Source organism: Miscanthus floridulus, chromosome 6, assembly GCF_019320115.1.
Source record: "Miscanthus floridulus cultivar M001 chromosome 6, ASM1932011v1, whole genome shotgun sequence".
In the NCBI taxonomy this organism is placed as follows: Eukaryota; Viridiplantae; Streptophyta; class Magnoliopsida; order Poales; family Poaceae; genus Miscanthus; species Miscanthus floridulus.
The window spans coordinates 41,699,833-41,718,388 of record NC_089585.1 but is presented as its reverse complement, the minus strand read 5'-3'; the positions used below and the strand labels follow the sequence as shown (position 1 = coordinate 41,718,388).

The following is an 18,556-nucleotide window of genomic DNA, read 5'->3' as shown; positions in this document are numbered from 1 at the left end:
ATGTCATCAAGGTATCTGAAGCCACCGACATCATATGTTTGTGGCAACTTCTTGTACAAGTACTCAAACTCTGTTTTGGTCAATGAGTTCCTAAGAATGTCAAAGAGATCGTCATGTAGCTTCTTATTCCTTTCCAATGAAAATATCCTACCACCTTTCTCCTGAGCTTTCTTCACAATGTGGAAGAAGCAGTTCTGATGAATAGTGTCCAATAGAACATTTCTGATAGCAGCCTTCATTGCTAGGTCCTGGTCAGTGATTATAGTTTTAGGGTGCTTTCCTCCCATACAAGTCAGCATTGTCTGAAACAACCACTCAAAAGTTTCTGTAGTTTCATCCATTATGAAAGCGCAGCCAAACAGGCAATTGTCCCCATGACCTATAATACCAACAATTGGTGCAAACTTGAGGGAGTACTATTTGTGTTGTAGGTTGTATCAAAACGATGCAATCTCCAAATTCCTCATAGTACCTTCTGCTTGTACCATTGGACCAGAAAATGTTTTTCACTTTGTTGTTTTCATCTATGGAAAACTTGTAGAAGAACATTGGGTCCTCAGCCTATTTCTTAGAGAACTAGTCATACACTTGCTGCATGTCATTATCCGATGTTGCCTTATTTATCTTTGTCTTCTCATTGCTGATATGTTTCTTGTTGTACGGAGTGACATCCCCTCTTATATAAGATAGGACTGCCATAATCTTCCTATCTGGTAGGTTCACTTTGTTGAATGTTGCAATAAGTTCCTTCTCCATTTCAGTCATCCTAATCTATGAAAATAGTTTATTCTTCTGATCCTTGCTTGCAAACGCATGATTATGCTCAAGATTCAACCTTGTTATTGTCCATTCTCCATTCTGTAGTGTGACAACAAGTTCAGCGGGGCACTCGGTTGGTACAAGCGTACTTGTTTTCCTTTTGTTTGGCACAGGATTAGGTGTTGGTGGTGTACCAGAAATCTTCTTTTTGTTATTTCTTGCGCTTTGGACTCCTAAAATAGAAATCTTCCTTTTGTTGTTTCTTGTGCTTCGTACTCCTGAAACATCAGTGCTATCATCCTCCTTTCTCTTACCAGACTAGTTACACTTGTATGTGACCCTTGTTACCTGGCCATAGTTGTGATCTTTCTTGTCTTGGCACTTGTATGTGTGCCATTTGACCAATGAAAACCTGACTATAAATGAATAGTCATTGTAGAAACTGTACGCATCTTCTGTTGTTTTGAATTTCATGCCTAGCTGAGGAACATGCCTGCTAGCATGTTCATGAGACAAACGCTCAGCTACCATAATACTTTGGCTTTCAATCTGAATTGCCCTGAGCTCTTCTTCATCTTGTTCTTCACTTGCTACTAGATGTTGTTTTGTCATGTTGCCATCTGTATCTTGCTCCCCTTCACTGCCTTGTTCATCTTGTCTTTCCTCATGTACCATGTTTTCTTCATTTGCAAACTCTGGTACTGCTTCTGATTCTTCATTTCATAGGCCGTCTACATCATCTTGTGGTGGCTCATAGATTCTGTTGGTAGTGATGAACATCCGGTTCTGTTTTCACTGGTAAGGAAAAAGGTGTACTGTTAGATATTTCATCTTGTATTGTAGCAAACAAAGTAATTTAGTTGTATATGTAGAGAACAAGTAAATACCTCTAGTGGAAATGGCTCATTGAGTATGTCCATGAAACTTCCTGTCATTTCAGATGACAAAAATTCTTCATAATTCTGATTTGAAGATTTAGCCTGAGCTATGACTTGGTTCATAAGGCTTGTATAGCTTGATCCGCCCTGTGATAGTACATAACTTGTTCCTCCTGGTGACATGATCTCCTGCAAATTTTGGGGTTCACCATTACAATAAAATGTTAGTTCTTTTGTTAGTACCCATTTTTTTAAAAAAAAATTGTGAAATGCGAGTTTTAGGAATCTCACTTCTTGTCTCTGCATTTCTTGTTCTTGTCCATAGCTGCTGCAGTTCACTAGTGGTATTGAGCTCTGCTGTTATAGCATGAGGTCAGTCAAATGCCAAGGAGATAGAGAGGAAGACAAAGTAGTGGAATAACACATTGAAGCAAGACAAAGTAAGTCAAACTTGTAGTGCCTGCTGCATTATTATTATTATATTTTTTGCACAGGGTTTGATGAACTTATATATGTCACACTGACAATATGTGTTATAAGTTGAATTCCTTTTTACCTCATGAGTATTGTTGGCATTTTCAATGTTTGTATGAAACATGTAGTAGCTCTCAGGATTGAATTCCACTTCTCTTTCGGACGCACCCTGCATATGAAGAAGACTATCATGTCCATAACAGTTGTAGTCTAGTAGTGCTGATGAACTATCCTGTTCATTACAAACAAACAAAAAGAAACTCAAATACCAGTAGTTGCAATTAGGAATATTCTAAATTACAAGTTTGTAGCATTGCAATTGTAGTTTTCTTAATATGTAATAACTGCAATTTTTATTTACCTCATTAGTATAATTGAGGTTTACAATGTTTGAATCAAAATTGTAGTAACTTTGAATATTGGCTTCTAAATCTCTTGCTAAAGCACTCTGCATATATTAAGATAAACTGATTAGTGAAAGCAACACTGCCAAAGCACTCTGCATATAATAAGATAAACCGATTTTTCAAACATGTTCACAATGTATGTTAGCTGTTATCTCTGATAATTGTGTAAGTTCCAGTCCGGTGTCATCACATCCAATACCCATTTCCCTTAAGAAGTCTTCATCTCCTATTTGATGCAGTCCTTCGTTGTGAACCTGCATAAACATGCAACAAACTGTTATTTTTAGGTGTAAGAAGATCTTTTGCATTGCAATCAGCTAGTGGGCAGTGACATTTGTGGTGGTCATCTAAACTTACAACCAAAACAAACAAGCAAGAAAGAAGGGTGTCTGCCTCTATGGCAATTCTGTCATGTGCAAGGAATTCCACAAGCTGATTAATTTGTGATCAAGTTGCCTCTGAGTTCTTTAAAAGTTTCCCCAAAATCCTATACAAGTTACCTCTAAATCCTATACTAGTTGCCTCTGAATTCTATACAAGTTCCCCCTAAATCCTATACAAGTTGTCTCTGAATTCTATACAAGTTGCCCCTAAATCCTTTACAAGTTGCCTCTGAATTCTATACAAGTTGCCCCTAAATCCTATACAAGTTGCCTAGATTTATAACACATTGTTCTTGTAGTCATCAACCACCATGTAGGCATGGATCCCACTAGATTTGCTCTATGGTCACTATTATGATTTGTAATTGTTGGAGACAGATAACTGGAAATCTAAATCGGTTTGACAAGTGTACTTTACTTTGGATAACTATAGAGCTATAGCAACAGCAACAAAGAAGACAGAAGCAAGATGGTTATGGTTCAGGTGTTTCAGTGAACTGATGCAATGAGAAAAAGGAGATGAAGGCAAGAAATAGAATAATCTTGCTGGTTAGTACCTTTTTCCTAGGCAGATCATATCCTTTGCCCTTGTTCATCTTCTTGTGTTTTACCTGTGCATTTATTCTCTAATTTTCGCTCTTCTCTCCACTCTAATTCCCCTTCTAGATCCAGATTAATTGGGGGTGTTTCTTTCTTGCTAGAGGGTGTAGTGGCAGAGCTGTAATTTCTGTGTACTGTTTTATTGGGCCGAATATTGGGCCGAATAGCTGCTTTGTGGGTCGAATGAATAGTTATTTGATATAGCGGGTATCGGATCTTGCACCCGCTAAGGTTTGGCGGGCCCGGTAGCTGCTTTGGTTGGGTTTGCGTGTTCATTTGCGGACCTGTTTTGTTGCCTGCTATAGAAAAACAACAGAGAACAGATCTGACCCTTGGATGTAGATCCAAGGGCCCTGGACGTCGCATGAGATGGTTCATATATTTTAGGCGACTAAAATATAGCAACTCCCATAGTTTAAAATAAATTCCAAACTAGCTAATGTGCCGATGGGCCAAATTTTCCTTATAAACTTTTGGATCAGCCAACCTGGATCATATGGACTCAAGCGGAGCGCGCTGATGGGCTGAATTTGGCCGGCCCGTTCCAGTATCAAACCGAGATACGATCCGTCTATTTTACCTATCTGTCATCTGAATAAAAGAGCGCTCTAAGTAAAAACTAACAAGGAAAATCAATTAGATTTCAACAGCGCGAATCCCTTGGCAGGTTGTAATATAATCATGTGCTACATACTCACGTCTTTCTTCGTCTGTCAACAGTGTGCCACCCTCTCTCCCAAATTATAGGCCATTTTGGCTCTTCTAGGTACACAGTTTTTGCTAGACACCTAGATATACAATATGTCTAAATACATAATAAAAGATGTATATCTAGAAATTAAAAAACAACTTATAAATTGAAACCGAGTGAGTACATGTTTCTGGTCTACCCACAAGCCCATCTATGAGGTGTCGTTGTCCCCCGCCCGCGGCGTTGCCGACTAGCGCTCCTGCGTGAGCCCTTTCCACGCTGTCAGGATACGCCTTTGTGTTGTCTAGGACGATCTCTCCCTGTTGCCACGCCCGTTGCTGGAGGTTGTGGAGGTACCCCATGCGCCTCCGCCAACAGAGGTGGTTGCCACCACCGAAGGGGGCCTCGCACATCCCCACGTGTGCGCCGCCACCGAAGGGACTTTTGATACTTACCGGGAAGTCATGTCTGAGTTTTAGTTTCGTGCCATTCTTGATTTTTTTCTTCTTGGATCTTCGATCATAGCACTGGTTGACAAGATCCATCCGTGACCTCATACCATCCTTCGTCTTAGTCTTGATGTCTAGCAAGACGCCAATGGTGCTTTTGAAGACATTCTTCTCGAGGTGCGTGCAATCGATGGCATGGGGCATATCAGCTCCTTCCAGTATGACATGTACTTGAAGAAACATGACTACTTCTTGAAAGGAACGGGGGCAATAGGTGGTTCCTCCATCTTATCCCGCTTCCTCTTCTTCCTTGTCGTGGTCCCATCTTCCTCTTTATTCTTCTTTCCAAACTCAACATCTATGCCCTTCACCATGTCAAACACCTTTTGCCCGTACCTCGTCCTTTCTAGCTCATCAATTTGAGGCTCATCCTGGTTGTCGAAATGCTTATTCATCGTAGCTGCCCGGTACCTGTGCTTTTTGATGAGGAATCGCCTATGCCTCATGTACACCATTTTCTTGGATGCATTAAGGTAAGTGTAGCAGGTACCATCAATGCAAACTACACAACCTGACTTACCTTTGATCTGCCCCGACAGTGAAAAAAGACCAGAGTAATCGTTGATGATGACAAAGATGATGGCTTTTAGAGTGAACTCCTTCTTTAGGGACGCATCCATCATCTTGAACCCTTCTTCCCATAGTATCTTCATGTCCTACATGAACGGCTCTAGGAACACATCTATATCATTGCCTGGTTGCTTCGGTATAGAAATAATCATGGTTAGTAAAAGATACTTGCACTTCTGACATAGCCAGGGAAGTAGGTTGTAGATGGCGAGGATGACCGTCCAAGTGTTGTGCGAGCTGTTGAGATCACCAAACGGATTCATCCCATCGGTACTCAGGGTGAACCTGACGTTCCTCGCCTAGTCACCAAACTCTGGGAACTTGTCATTGAAACACTTCCACTGCTTGCCATCGGCGGGGTGTCATAGCTTGCCATCGCCCTTCGTGCGCTCATCAAATGCATGCCAAGATATCAGCTTAGCATCCTCGGGGTTCTCGAATATAGCACGCAGATCGATCACGGGTAGGTACCACATCGACAGGGCTAGACTTTTCCTCTGTGTGTAACCCTCTTCTTCCTCATCCTCTGGAGACGTGATCTGCTTCTTTGTGGTACTCTTCTTGGCTATCTTCTTCTTTAGCCCTCTCGAGGCTCTCTCGTCGTCCATGTCCGCGTGACAACCAGCATTCCTCTTGTACCAACTCGCGCCACACTACGAACAACTCTGCAAGTTCTCATACTTGCCCCGATATAGGATACAATGATTAGGGCAGGCGTGGAACTTTTTAAGCTTAATCGCCACTGGCCAGATCAGCTTCTTCGCTTGATAGGTATTGGCGGGCACCTTGTTACCCTCTGGGTATGTGTTAGCAAGGATACATAATAGGTCATTGAAGCTAGTGTCGGACCAGCCATGGCAAGCCTTTAGCATCAACATCTGGAGGTTAAAACATAGTGTCGTCCACTGCTTCGGACAATCCTTATAGAGGGGTTCAATTGCTGCCTGGTTCATCTCTCTAAAATTCTCTAGCCACCTCGGGCTCCCAAACAGGATGTTGTCATGGTCCTAACGGTTAGCAAGTTCCTCAAAAAGCTCCACATCCTTGGCCTTCATCACACCAGCCGGCTCACCGCCATCCCCATCGCCACTATCATCGTCGGCCATGTCTTGGAGCTGATCATCCATCGTGATGTAATCACGGTCTGTATTGTCGCCGACCACTGCTGGTGAGGGTTGTTGTTCTACATTCACCGTCGTCGTCATTGTCGATGAGATTCCTCCAGATGCACCAACACTCGGATCCTCTGCTTCCCTGTGAAACTTCTAGACGGTGTAGTCCTTAACAAAACCATACCAGACCAAGTGAGATTTCACCACGTTATCTTCGTTGGCAAGAAGGTTCTTGCAGCTATTACACGAACAAATGGTGTGTTTCCGCTTCAGCCTCAGACGATACCTTTTCGCAGCGACAATAAACCTTGTCACATGATCCAGGTAAGAAGCATCCAGCCTTGATGTCTTGTACATCCATTCCCTATCCATGATCATGAACCTTCCATGATAAATAATGAAAATGGCACATATAAGCAGAGCAGTACAGAAAAAATGTAGCCGAGTAGCTCTAGATCTGATTTCTCTCTCCTCCATATGGATCTAGATCTAGATTTAGAGAAAAAGCAACCAAATCATGGAAAAGAGAGAAGATTGAGGGTTGGAGAGCAAGGATCAACCTCTTGTGGTGCCCCCTTCAACAAATCCAAGGGCAAAACCTCTTCCCCTAGAAAATGGCCACTTTTGGGGGTTTTGAGGTCAAAACCCGAAAAAATCGAGGAGCCGTGGGGAAGAAGGGTGGGTGTGGCTGCATTTATAGCCTAGGCTTAACCAAGGCAAGCACTATAAGAAAACTACATCTGTTAATAGCCTCTTAACAGAGATGGTTGCATTGTAGCAAACGCCTCGATTAATATATTAACCGAGGCGGTTACCCTAACTCAACCGCCTCGGTTAATGCTGGTTAACCGAGGCGGTTGCGTTAGGGTTAAAGATGGCAACGGGAATTCCTCATCGGGGGGACGACTCTCCATCCTCGTCCCCGCGGGGACCAAAATTCTCTGTCCCCGTCCCCGTTAACACCGTCGGGGCTTGAGTTCACCCCATCCACGTCCCCGAGTGGGGAATTATCCCCGCAGGGATCCCATCCCTGTTCCAACGACACAACCATTGCCCATGGAAGAGCAGCCAAGAAAAGTGCAGGAGCAGAACAAATTGAACACCATGAAATTCCAATAGCTTCCAACACAAAAGCGAGACCATTCCAACACGTCTTACATTCATCATCGAACTCACAAATGGATCTAGCAGCACACAGATCTAGACGGCAGGAGCATCATTATACATACATCATAGCACTTACAGATGGATTTAGTAACACACTCAACAGACCACATGTTAGCAGTAGGTACAGCAAGGGATTAAAGAAATGGAGCAAGGAATCGGAAGAGCAGAGTGGAGACCCATCCCTGTTGCTTGCTGGTTTTTGGCCGGATTTGAGCCGCCAACTACCGTAGTTCTCTCCTTGGAACGTGCAGCATAGCAAGAGCAGGCTCCGGCTCAGTGGCATGCCCGATGGCTCCGGCTATCAGATTCCATGCTCCACCATGCCCTGGCGCACACAGCGGCCAAGCAGTAAGGGGCTAGCGGAGGTGTGCCGTGTGTGTGGAAGGTAGAGTGGAGTGGAGGGGAGAGGCGAGGCAAGAGACGGAGCAGCGTAGGCTGGCGGCGCTGTGTTGGCGGCTGCTACCAGGAGGAATGAACGAAGAGATAGGATTAGGGTTAGTCACGATATATATATATAAAGTCGCCTGGGTCTTTAGATGGGCTTTCTCTTCTGGGTCACGCTTGTTCCTTTGTTAGCGGGGCGGGGATACGGGGAACGTGCTACCATCCCCATCCTCGCCAGCCCCGACAGCGAGCAAGTTTCTACCGTTTAAATCCCCGTGGAGATGAATTTACTACCATCTCTGTCCCCTAATAGGGGACTTCCCCGCGGGGATTCAGAGATCGAGTCCCCGTTGCCATCTTTAGTTAGGGTAACCGTCTCGGTTAATATATTAACCGAGGCGGTTGCCTTTCTCGGTTAACAAGCATTAATCGAGGTGGTTATATTACAATGCCCACCTCGGTTAAGGATTAACCGAGGCGGTTACTGGTCCGGCTGCCCTGCCTCAAATAAACGAGGTGGGCAACCAAGCCGCCCGCCTCCGAGGCCATTTTGAAAACGCCGCATAAAAGATTTTTGTGTAGTAGTGTCTCTAAATAAACGGATTATTATGAATCTGTAAATATTTATTTATAAGCGCTACATAGAAACCTAAAGAAAATATAAATAGATCTTTGAACAGTATGTGAAGCAGGGATAGCACGATATTTCATTTCACCACTTTGAAATGAAACACTTTATCATTAGCCATCTTATTATATTGTCCATAACAACATATTGCCACCATTGCAAATTATAAGTTATTCTAGTTTTTTCTAACTACATAGTTTTTTTACTGTGCATCTAAATGTACATTATGTCTCAATATATATTAAATGTTATCCCTACATTTTAAATTATAAAACGTTTTGGCTTTTCTAGATATATTGCTTTTAACTATATATCTAGACATAGTGTAGCTATATATATCTAAAAAAGTCAAAACATCTTATAATTTAAAACGGAAGGCGTATATATATATATATTATATATATATATATATATATATATATATATATATATATTAATATATATATAATATATATATAATAAAAGCAGAACGATGTAGAACGGAAGGAGTAGAACCTTAGAAATGACTAGGGGCTGAAGAGGAAGCGCTCGTCATTGCAGTTTGAACCAAATTGGCTGTATCAACGTCTATGTACTGCCACAGCCCAAACTGGCTGTACTAGCCTATAATACCACGTTTAACCAGGTCAGCACTCAGCAACACCTTTAGGTATGCATTGCTGCAAGCTAACATTATGGACGTACGCACATTATGACTCACCAAAGTCGCAAGACGGGCACCTTCCCCGTTCTGCTGCTCTCATTACCGGCGCCACTAAGCTCAATCATTGATTACTGAACCGGTAGCCGAAGCCATGAATATAAACCCTGCAGGCCCAGCCTGAGAGCTCAGCATCCGTCTCTTCATGATCAGCTAGACAGCTACTCAGCGTGCCACCCGGCTTAGCCGATCAGGCTTCAGAATCAGAAAGAAAAAATGATGCTCTCGGCGGCAGTCATCTTCGCGCTTGTGGCTGTCCAGGCGGCGGTGCTCCTCGCCTCCGTGCCGTCGGCGCAGGTTAGCGAGCTGGAGGCACTACGTCAAAAAGCATTTGTAGGGGCGGTTGTAGACCATTTGTAGGGGCGGTTTACCCAGCCGCCCCTACGCAAGGGTCTCTACAAATCATGCATTTGTAGGGGCAGTTCCCAGGCCGCCCCTACAAATCGATTTGTAGGGGCGGCTGGTGTTTCCAGCCGCCCCTACAAATCTATTTGTAGGGGCGGCTCTTATTACCAGCCGCCCCTAAAAATCTATTTGTAGGGGTGGCTGGAAACACCAGCCGCCCCTACAAATCGATTTGTAAGGGCGGCTGTAGTACCAGCCGCCCCTACCAACGGGTATTTGTAGGGGCGGTTCAATCTAGAACCGCCCCTATAGTACGTTTTCCCGCAAAAAAATCGTTTTTTCAATTCAAAATCGCTTTGCCGAACGTCCCACAACCAACGTTCCGAACCGCGTTCGCGTTGCCGAACGCTCCGTGACCAGCGTTCGCGTTGCCGAACACCCCGCGACCGCGACTACAAACATAAGAGTATTCTATAAACTACAATTACAAGTCCAATTCACATGAATATATACAATCCATCATTAAATATACAAATTCCATACACATTGTTATCAACGTCCTAGAGCTAGCCTTTCTGTCTCACGAAGGTGTTGGTACTGAGGATTTGTACCTAACTCAGACTCTCGGTCATGGTAGGCGCCTCTGACGTGTACAATCTAGTCCAATATGAAGTTGCAAAGGTCGTCGACGAGCTCTAAGAGTTGGTCATCCTTGTATGGGTCTCTTTTCATTCCTTTCTCTTCTCTCCACTACAAGAAAACAAGTTTCGGTTTAGTATTTCATACCATTTACGAAGTTTTTATACTATGGGTGAAGGGGTTCAAACTTACCCTTAAGGAGTGTCTCCTGCAGGCATCGGTGTTACCCATCATAGAACATATATAGTATTCACAATGTACACTCCCAAGCTTCTGCTTGGGGCACTGTGTGTTTTGCATATGAAAATGTTTAGTAATGCTTTTGACAGCCATGTAACGGAGTACTGAAGAAGTAAGTTACACTTACCGCACATAGTGTTTTTATAGCCAGCTTTTTCTTCCTTGCTGGATCATGCCTTCCATGATGATTAGTGACATAGAACCTAAATGCCCTGTTCGAATTATTTTAGCAAATACAACTTGTTAGTATCCAAAAGTGAACGTTACAAGTATGTATATAAACATATAAGCTAATGAGGATTGTCGATATGTACACGTCTTGAGAATCGATATGAAGTCTTTGTATGTCACCGTGTCCTTATCTAATGAATCAAAGACCCATGCCATGGTCCTCCCGACATCGACGGCTATACAAATCCAGTGGTTGCTGCATGGATTTAATCATAGAACTAGATAAGCCCTTTTGCATCGAATGAAATATATCGAACAAAGCTTTAAGTATAGAGTTGAGCTTACTCGAAGTTGTATGGTAGCCATATAGTAGAGTGGTGTTGGAGATTTTTGAAAGCCAAGGCAATGTATGCCGCAACCTTAAGGGACTCTTCCCTTGGCTTCGCACTACGGATGCGCTCTTTCTCCCGAAGAGTCTTTGCAGCTGCTAGCTCTTTGGCATCAAGTGTCCACCGTTTAGGGTAATAAAAATTTGTTTGGGCTATAGCTTGAGGGTCTACATACCTGGCTTTCACACTTGGCATTTGTTTGACAATGTGCACTTGCATTCTACAAATCACGGCGTGGGTTAGTTACAACATAATTCAAAGATTACATTCATATCATATCGGGAGGACAAGGACTTACAGGCACCACGTGCGAATTAGATTCATCTCCATTTCTCCCAGGTGAAAGCATGTGTGCATGTCATTGAAGTCAAAGACAATTTTCCTGACTGGGCTTCCAAATGTGTCGGCCGCTGAGAAACACCAAGGTGCAACTAGTAGGTTCCCGTATGAGATCGACTGGGGTTGTGGCTGTAGTGAAACCTTGGCTGCTAGGAACTTTCGGAGGGCTGCCAACTAATGCCAGTTCTCTCGGCGGCGTCACTAATATACGTGGCTCCGTAGACATTCCTTGCTCCTCTAGCACCTTCACAACTAGAGCCTTCACTTGGAGCTCAAGACTAGTCTCCTAGTCTCGGCCATGTTTCTTGTACATGTGTCTATCCTCTTCGAATCCTTGCTTCTAGGTCATCCTTTTCCCTAGCCCCCTGGTGCGGCCTGTGTGCTCCTTGTTTCCCAAGCCAAGGCTAAGCTCGTCCCTCTCTCTGGAAGGATTGAATGAGCCCGTCTCTTTGTCTTCAGCATATTTCAGTATCCTTGATACCGCCTCTTGGGTCTTCGGCTTATCAAACTTAAAATTACTGCCGGATGGTTCTGTACTCCTCGCATATATCCAGTTCCTTGAGCATACCTTCAAGTTCGTCACATCGATATTCCCAGCAGCTGTGGCCTCTTCATCCATCTTCCTAAATTGCTCTTCCTTGGCATAGTAGCCACCGGGGCCTAGATGATGGTGGTGTTTGTTCCTCTTCGCCAGCTCGGTGTTATGGGCACTGAGCTCCAATGCCTCCGCTGAAGTCTTCTGAGCCACGAGCTCCTCCCATTGACTAGGAGTTATTTTGCCGAACTCGTTGAAGGGAGTTAACCCCTTTTGGATATACTTCGTGTTGAGCTCCGACCTCCAACGTCGAAATGACTCTCCCATCATCCTGATAGCATTTTTTACCAATTCGTGCTTACCCTCCAGAAATCTAAAATTGACCTTCAGATGCCTATCCCATAGTGCACTCTTTATGTTCTCTGGTACCTCTTTCCAGTTAGGGATTGCTGGGTTCAATTTGTCTCTTACTAGGGCCTCGATCGCATTACGGAATCGTCCTCTTAATTCCTTCAGCTCAAGGATCTCCCCTACTGGCCCAACCTCCGTTATCACATAGCAAGCCTTATCTGGATATAGATTTCCTTTTCTATCCCCTTATTTCCTCTTAGGCTTGGTAGTCGTGGTTGTGTCTTGAGTTTGTTGAGCAGAGCCATCGTGATCCGTCTCTGTGGTTGTTGCCTCTGCTCTCCTTTCCTCTACTCCGTCTTGTCCAGCGAGATGTCGCGGACGTCGATGTCATCTTTTCTGAGTTTCAGGAGGGACCTATATATAGGATAGGTCAAAGTGTTAGTAGAGGTAACACAGCCAAAGCTTTAGCAAAATTTACATGCTAAGGCTTCTTCCCTACCTCCTCGTTCGGGTTCAAAATCCTTGTCCAAATCTTCCTCTGTTGGCCTCCTTCTTGCTTCAGGTAGGAAAGGATCCTTGGGACTTTCATATCCCTCTTCTGACTCATCATCCTCTTCTTCTTCGCCTTCAGCAGCCTCTCCTTCGGGGCCTTCCTCCTCGTCACACTCCTCCTGAGTAAGCATCACTTCTAGATCCTTTTCTACCTCATTATCGAACTATTCCTAAGTAAGCTGGTCCTCTAGTGCTTGCTCCTCAAGGGTTGGCTGCTCATCATGCTCAGGGCATCGAGCTGCACTATCTGTTGTCCGCGACATTATTTCGCGCTTTGTTCTAAAAGATGCAAGAAAGTGTGCTTTAGGTATGTGAGAAGGTATAAGAAATCAAAAAGGTCTATAAACCAAAGTAGTCCTATAAAACAACAATATAAAAAACGAGAAGTAGCAGTGGTAGAGGCCTCAGAAATATGTCAATCATCATCTGATCTTGAACTTGGAGCATCAAGGCATCATAACAGAGAAGAGAGGAGAAGGTAATGTAGGGGCGGCTGCTAATGATGCCAAGTTCCTCACAAGTTCTTGATCATCAGCTCATATTCCATATAATGTATGGACTTAGACAATTTCATCATCGACAAAACAAAGGAGAGGAGAGGAGAGGGGAGATTTGGCAAAAAAAGCAACAACTGCTTAACAAACATAGAGAGGAAAATGTGTAAAAAAGCAGCTGCTGCTTCCCAAACATAGAGGATAGGAAAGGCAGCAAAAATAGAGGAGAGGGGAGATTTGGCAAAAAAAAAGCAGGTGCTGCTTCCCAAAAAAGCAACAGCTGCCATACTGACTTTGCTCGATCACACATGAACATCATATGCTTAATATCTTCTGAACCTAATAGGCAGATTGGACAATCAGGAGTAGTAGACAGTAGTAGTAGGGAAGTAGTAGAATTAGTTGACAGAAGTACAAGTAGTTGATAGAAGACAGAAGTAGAAGTAGTAAACAGTAGTATTAGGGAAGTAGTAGAGTAGTAGTAGAAGTAGCAAAAGCTGCTTAGGAGAGGAGAGGAGTAGAGTGGAGTAGAGGAGAGTATAGTAGTAGAGTAGTAGTAGGAGTAGCAAGTAGTAGTAATAGGAGTTGTAGGAGACCAGCCAGCAGCTAGCAGCCAGTAGTTAATAGAAGATAGAAGTAGAAGTAGTAAACAGTAGTATTAGGGAAGTAGTAGAGTAGTAGTAGAAGTAGCAAAAGCTGCTTAGGAGAGGAGAGGAGTAGAGTGGAGTAGAGGAGAGTATAGTAGTAGAGTAGTAGTAGGAGTAGCAAGTAGTAGTAATAGGAGTTGTAGGGGACCAACCAGCAGCCAGCAGCCACTGGTACCAGCCAGCAGCCAGCAAGCCCGATACTGCCTAATAAGTAGAGTAGTAGTAGGAGCCAGCAAGCCCGATTACAGCCAGCCAGCAGCATTCAGGTACCAGGTAGATCACAACATTAGGTAGATCACAGCATCAAGTAGTTCACATTCAGAAAATAGCACTGAAATTGAAACTGAAATGAGCACTAAAACTGAACTGAAATGAGCACTAAAACTGAACTGAAATGAGCACTAAAACTGAACTAAAATGAGCACTGAAAATTAACTAAAATGAGCACTGAAACTTAACTGAAATGAGCACTGACACTTAGCTGAAATGACCACTATCCAGTTTTTAGAAATTTAATAGTACTGATAGCTAGATAAAATTTAATAGTACTAACAGCCACTATCCAGGTCATAGGCTTAGCTAGATAAAATTTACTAATGGAATGCATCTATGCTGTCTAATACTCACATCGACCTAGGTACCAGAGAAGCAAAGACACATGATCTGCTATGCCCTATTGTGCCATCTTCGATAGCTTAAGGCTCAGTTTAGACAAGTGAGAAGCAAATGACTCATTTGGACTAAAAACTTCACCTATGCTATCTGAAATATATGTTTTTTGCATCTACATTATATATGCTCTTGTATTGTAACAAATATCACTAATAGCAAACAGTAGACTAAAGATGATGAGTACATATTCAAAAAAGAAAGAACGATCACTACAAGCTGAACTGTAGTAAAATTAGCAAGAGATGAAAAAGAATCCATATATGCCCAGAACTAGAACATCCACACATGCAAAGCCTTTTAACTAAAGCATGACCCTTCTAGTTCAAAAGGCAAAAAAGAGTTAGAGGGACCAAAGTGGATCTTGCCATATTGTTGGGATCATGCACCTTAACTCCTGGAAAGGTGAAGACGCCCATGCAAAATGCATACACCAGCCACAAAAAAGGCACGAAAGCAAATGAAGGGTTACGATCACCAGGACAGTCAAGTGAAAACTTCAGGCCTTCAGGGGAAATTCTAACTTGGCCATAGTGCGAAGGTAGCGGTAAATTTACCAACAAGTAGCCAAATTATAAAGAACAATGAATGATGTCTTTCTACTGGACATGTAACTGTATCAACCACAGCATTGCATTTGACAGATACCTGACTATGTCCGGACAATACATTACAGCCATATTATTGGGTCACATGGTATTTCTAACCTATAGTGGACAAAATTATACAAGAGCAATATAGAGCACTCTTAAATGGATGTAGCACTCAGATGTAACACATTACAGCAAGTGAAGGCAACTTGAGTAACGATGAGTGACATCTGTGTACCAGTCATGTAACTGTATCAACCACAAGATTGTATAAGACAGATACCTAACTATGACCGGACAACACAAAACATATTACTGTATCATACATCTTTAAATAAATACTATGACCTAATGAAACTATCATGGGAGAAAAATATACTGCCCAATGGAACACATAGTAGCATTACGAGATGCAATATGTGTAACGATGAGCAGATTACATACCCTAGGCATGTAACTGTGTTCAGCCAAAGAAATAAGGCAGACACCTGACTATACCCGCGTAGCACCTAATTGAATGGCACCCACAAAACCAAATGACACATGCCACTACTCACAAAGCAAATCAAGAAGTCAAACGCGAGATAAATGTGGGATCAGATACAAGAGCAAGATCAACTAGAAGCTATTCCCGCTCGGTCAGGTGATCCCGACTGTACTCTAGCTGGTAAAGGGCCATTACAGAACCAAACTGTCTCATATGCTATCATGTTTGTCCTGACCTGATACTCTGCTAGTTAATGTGAACTATCTGATCTCTCCCATCTCAAGACCTATCATCTCAAGGAAATGCAATGGGGTGAAGAGGCGATGGAGAAGTAAAGGGACTATTGGGCTGTGGCAAGAAAGTCACGACCTATACTTTAGCTGATGAACATTATTTGACCACCACAACCATCCATGCTCGCAAACATATGGGGGAGAACAAGCAATGGCCATCACACAGTGAAATAGATCCAATGACAAAAGAATTCATCTGGAAATTGCGAGAAAATAATGTACCGATAGGGCGTGTGTGCAGCATCCTCGGTGTGCACGGTAACAATGTACCGATAGGAACTAAAGTCAAGAAGAAGGTTAAGGGATGGAACAAACCTGAGCCGAGGGCCGGGCGTGGGTCGTCGGCGTGCGGGGGTGGGCGCCGGGGGCCGGGCGCGGGTCGCCGGGGGTTGGCACGCGGGGGAGGACGCCGGGGGCCGGGCGCGGAACGCCAGGGGTCGGCGCGCGGGGGCGGGCGCCGGGGACCGGGTGTGGGTGTCGGCGCGCGGGGGCGGGCGTCGGGGGCCGGGCGTGGGACGCCGGGGGTCGGCGCGCGGGGGAGGGCACGGGACGCTGGGGTCGGCGCGCGGGGGCGGGCGCCGGGGACCGGGTGCGGGTGTCGGCGGGCACGGGACCGGCGGCGGAAACCCTAGGCAGCTTGACGGCATCGGAGGAAGAAGACAGCGCCCAGACGATGACTCCCGTGCGCTTCCCTCCTATTTATACTAGGTACTATTTGTAGGGGCGGTTCCTGATCCAGCCGCCCCTATAAATGAATTTTTAGGGGCGGTTCCTGATCCAATCGCCCCTACAAATATTTTTTTTAAATTATAAATTCTATATTTTTTATATCACAAAAACACAAAGTAATATAAAAAAATTGTGTATATACACAAATATAATATTTTTTATTATTCTATATATGAAGAAATATATATATAAACAATTGTAGTCAAAACAATATAGAAAACAAAAAAACAAAAATTAAAAATTTGAATTTTAAAACTTCGAATACAATTTTATGACGTTAAATGAAATAAAATGAAAATGTTGTAAACATAAAAGTTGTATAACTCATCAACATGTACAACTTTTATTTTGGTCATCTTGTCATGTGACTTTGTTTGAACGATTCAAATTTTAAAATTCAAATAATTTCAACTTGAAACAATATTTTGAAAGAGTAAATGATTTCACATGAAAAACTCATGAATACCAAAGTTGTAGAACTCATCAATATGTACAACTTTTATTTTGATCATATTTTCATTTGACAAAATTCGAACAGTTCATATTTTGAATTTCACTAAATGGCAACTTCAAATAAGATTTTGAAACCTTAAATGATTTCAACAATAAAAGTCGTGAACAAAAAAGTTGTTGAACTCCTCACTATCTACAACTTTTATTTTGGTCACTTTTTTATGTGACAAAGTATTAGTAAACATTGTTTATAAATTCACATGACTCATAGTTTCATAAACTATACGAGAAACATGTTGATTTGTGAACAATGTTTACTATCACTTTATCAGATAAAGAAATGATCAAAATAAAAGTTATAGATCTTGATGAGTTATACAACTTTGGTATTCATCACTTTTTTAGCTCAAAACATTTAGTGGTTGAAAATCTCGTTTGAACTTATCATTTTTTTAAATTTGAAAATTTGAAGTGCTCAAACTTTGACAAATGAAATTTTGTAGTAATAAAGTGGATGTTCAAATAGAGTCATCTAGATGTTGCAAAGGGTAGTCTCACACACATGCATAAAATGTAGTCTCATACACATACAAAAATATGTAGTCTTACACACATACATAAATATATAGTCTCACACGCATGCATAAATGAAGTCTTACAAATACACACTTACACAAACACTCCACGTTCAACAACTAGCTAGCCCGTTGTAACGATTTTTCCTTTGATACCTTTTCGTTCCCATGGCATTATGTCTTTGGGGAGGTTCTTTTCCACAACACTGATCTTCTTAGGAAAGTCTGTGAATAGCGGCATCTCATCATACTTATTGTAAGCTTCAACATCATCCACGCCATCGACTCCAATAATGTGTTGTTTCCTAGAGGCAACCACGTGCTTTGTCTTCTTCTTTGGGGGGAGGTTACTTTGTGGGTCAGACATATAGAAAACATGTGCGACACGTGAAGCGAGCACCCAAGGGTCATCTTGGTAGCCTAGATTCTCGAGGTCCAGGACTCTCAATCCGATCTCGTTCAGTTGGTGTTGTTTGATCCAGCGGCATCGAAACAGGGCCACCGTTATATCCCTTCCATAGTCAAGTTCCCATATCTCTTCAATGATGCCAAAGTATTGGATCTTTCACCCTAATCCATCGAGAGCCTCTATTCAAACACCGCTGTTTTAGTTCACATATTTACTATCCTTTGTGTGGGTATAGTACGTGTACCCATTGATGTCATAAGCATTCCAAGATGTCACTTATCTCGATGGCCCCTCCGCCAACCTACTGATGGTAATAGAGTCTATGGTTTCTTCAGGCGGTATGTTTTGGTTCTTCAACCATGTAGTTAGTCGTTGCTTGTGCTGTTT

The 18,556-nt window shown here is 42.9% G+C and overlaps 1 protein-coding gene and 1 long non-coding RNA gene across 2 annotated transcripts; both read right to left on the bottom strand.

Moving 5' to 3' along the window:
- Positions 1 to 1,314: 1,314 nt before the first annotated feature.
- On the bottom strand, positions 1,315 to 1,965 carry LOC136458141 (uncharacterized). Its single transcript, XR_010759914.1, has 3 exons — positions 1,929 to 1,965; positions 1,647 to 1,826; positions 1,315 to 1,545 (listed from the first exon to the last, which is right to left on the bottom strand). It is a non-coding gene; the product is annotated as an uncharacterized lncRNA (long non-coding RNA).
- A 4,313-nt stretch (positions 1,966 to 6,278) lies between these two features.
- On the bottom strand, positions 6,279 to 16,650 carry LOC136460527 (uncharacterized). The gene is made up of 4 exons (XM_066460187.1): positions 16,319 to 16,650; positions 6,670 to 6,765; positions 6,568 to 6,621; positions 6,279 to 6,525 (listed from the first exon to the last, which is right to left on the bottom strand). Exons 1-4 carry the CDS (start codon positions 16,648 to 16,650, stop codon positions 6,279 to 6,281), a joined length of 729 nt encoding a protein of 242 aa, XP_066316284.1.
- Positions 16,651 to 18,556: the final 1,906 nt, after the last annotated feature.

Excerpts from the sequence above, each read along its gene's own strand:
- LOC136460527 (XM_066460187.1), bottom strand. The coding sequence starts at position 16,650 with ATGCCGTCAAGCTGCCTAGGGTTTCCGCCGCCGGTCCCGTGCCCGCCG. Across the intron at positions 6,766-16,318 it reads ACGCCCGGCCCTCGGCTCAG|GTTCATGATCATGGATAGGG; the intron begins GTTTGTTCCATC and ends TTATCATGGAAG. Across the intron at positions 6,526-6,567 it reads GTGAAATCTCACTTGGTCTG|GGAAGCAGAGGATCCGAGTG; the intron begins GTATGGTTTTGT and ends GAAGTTTCACAG.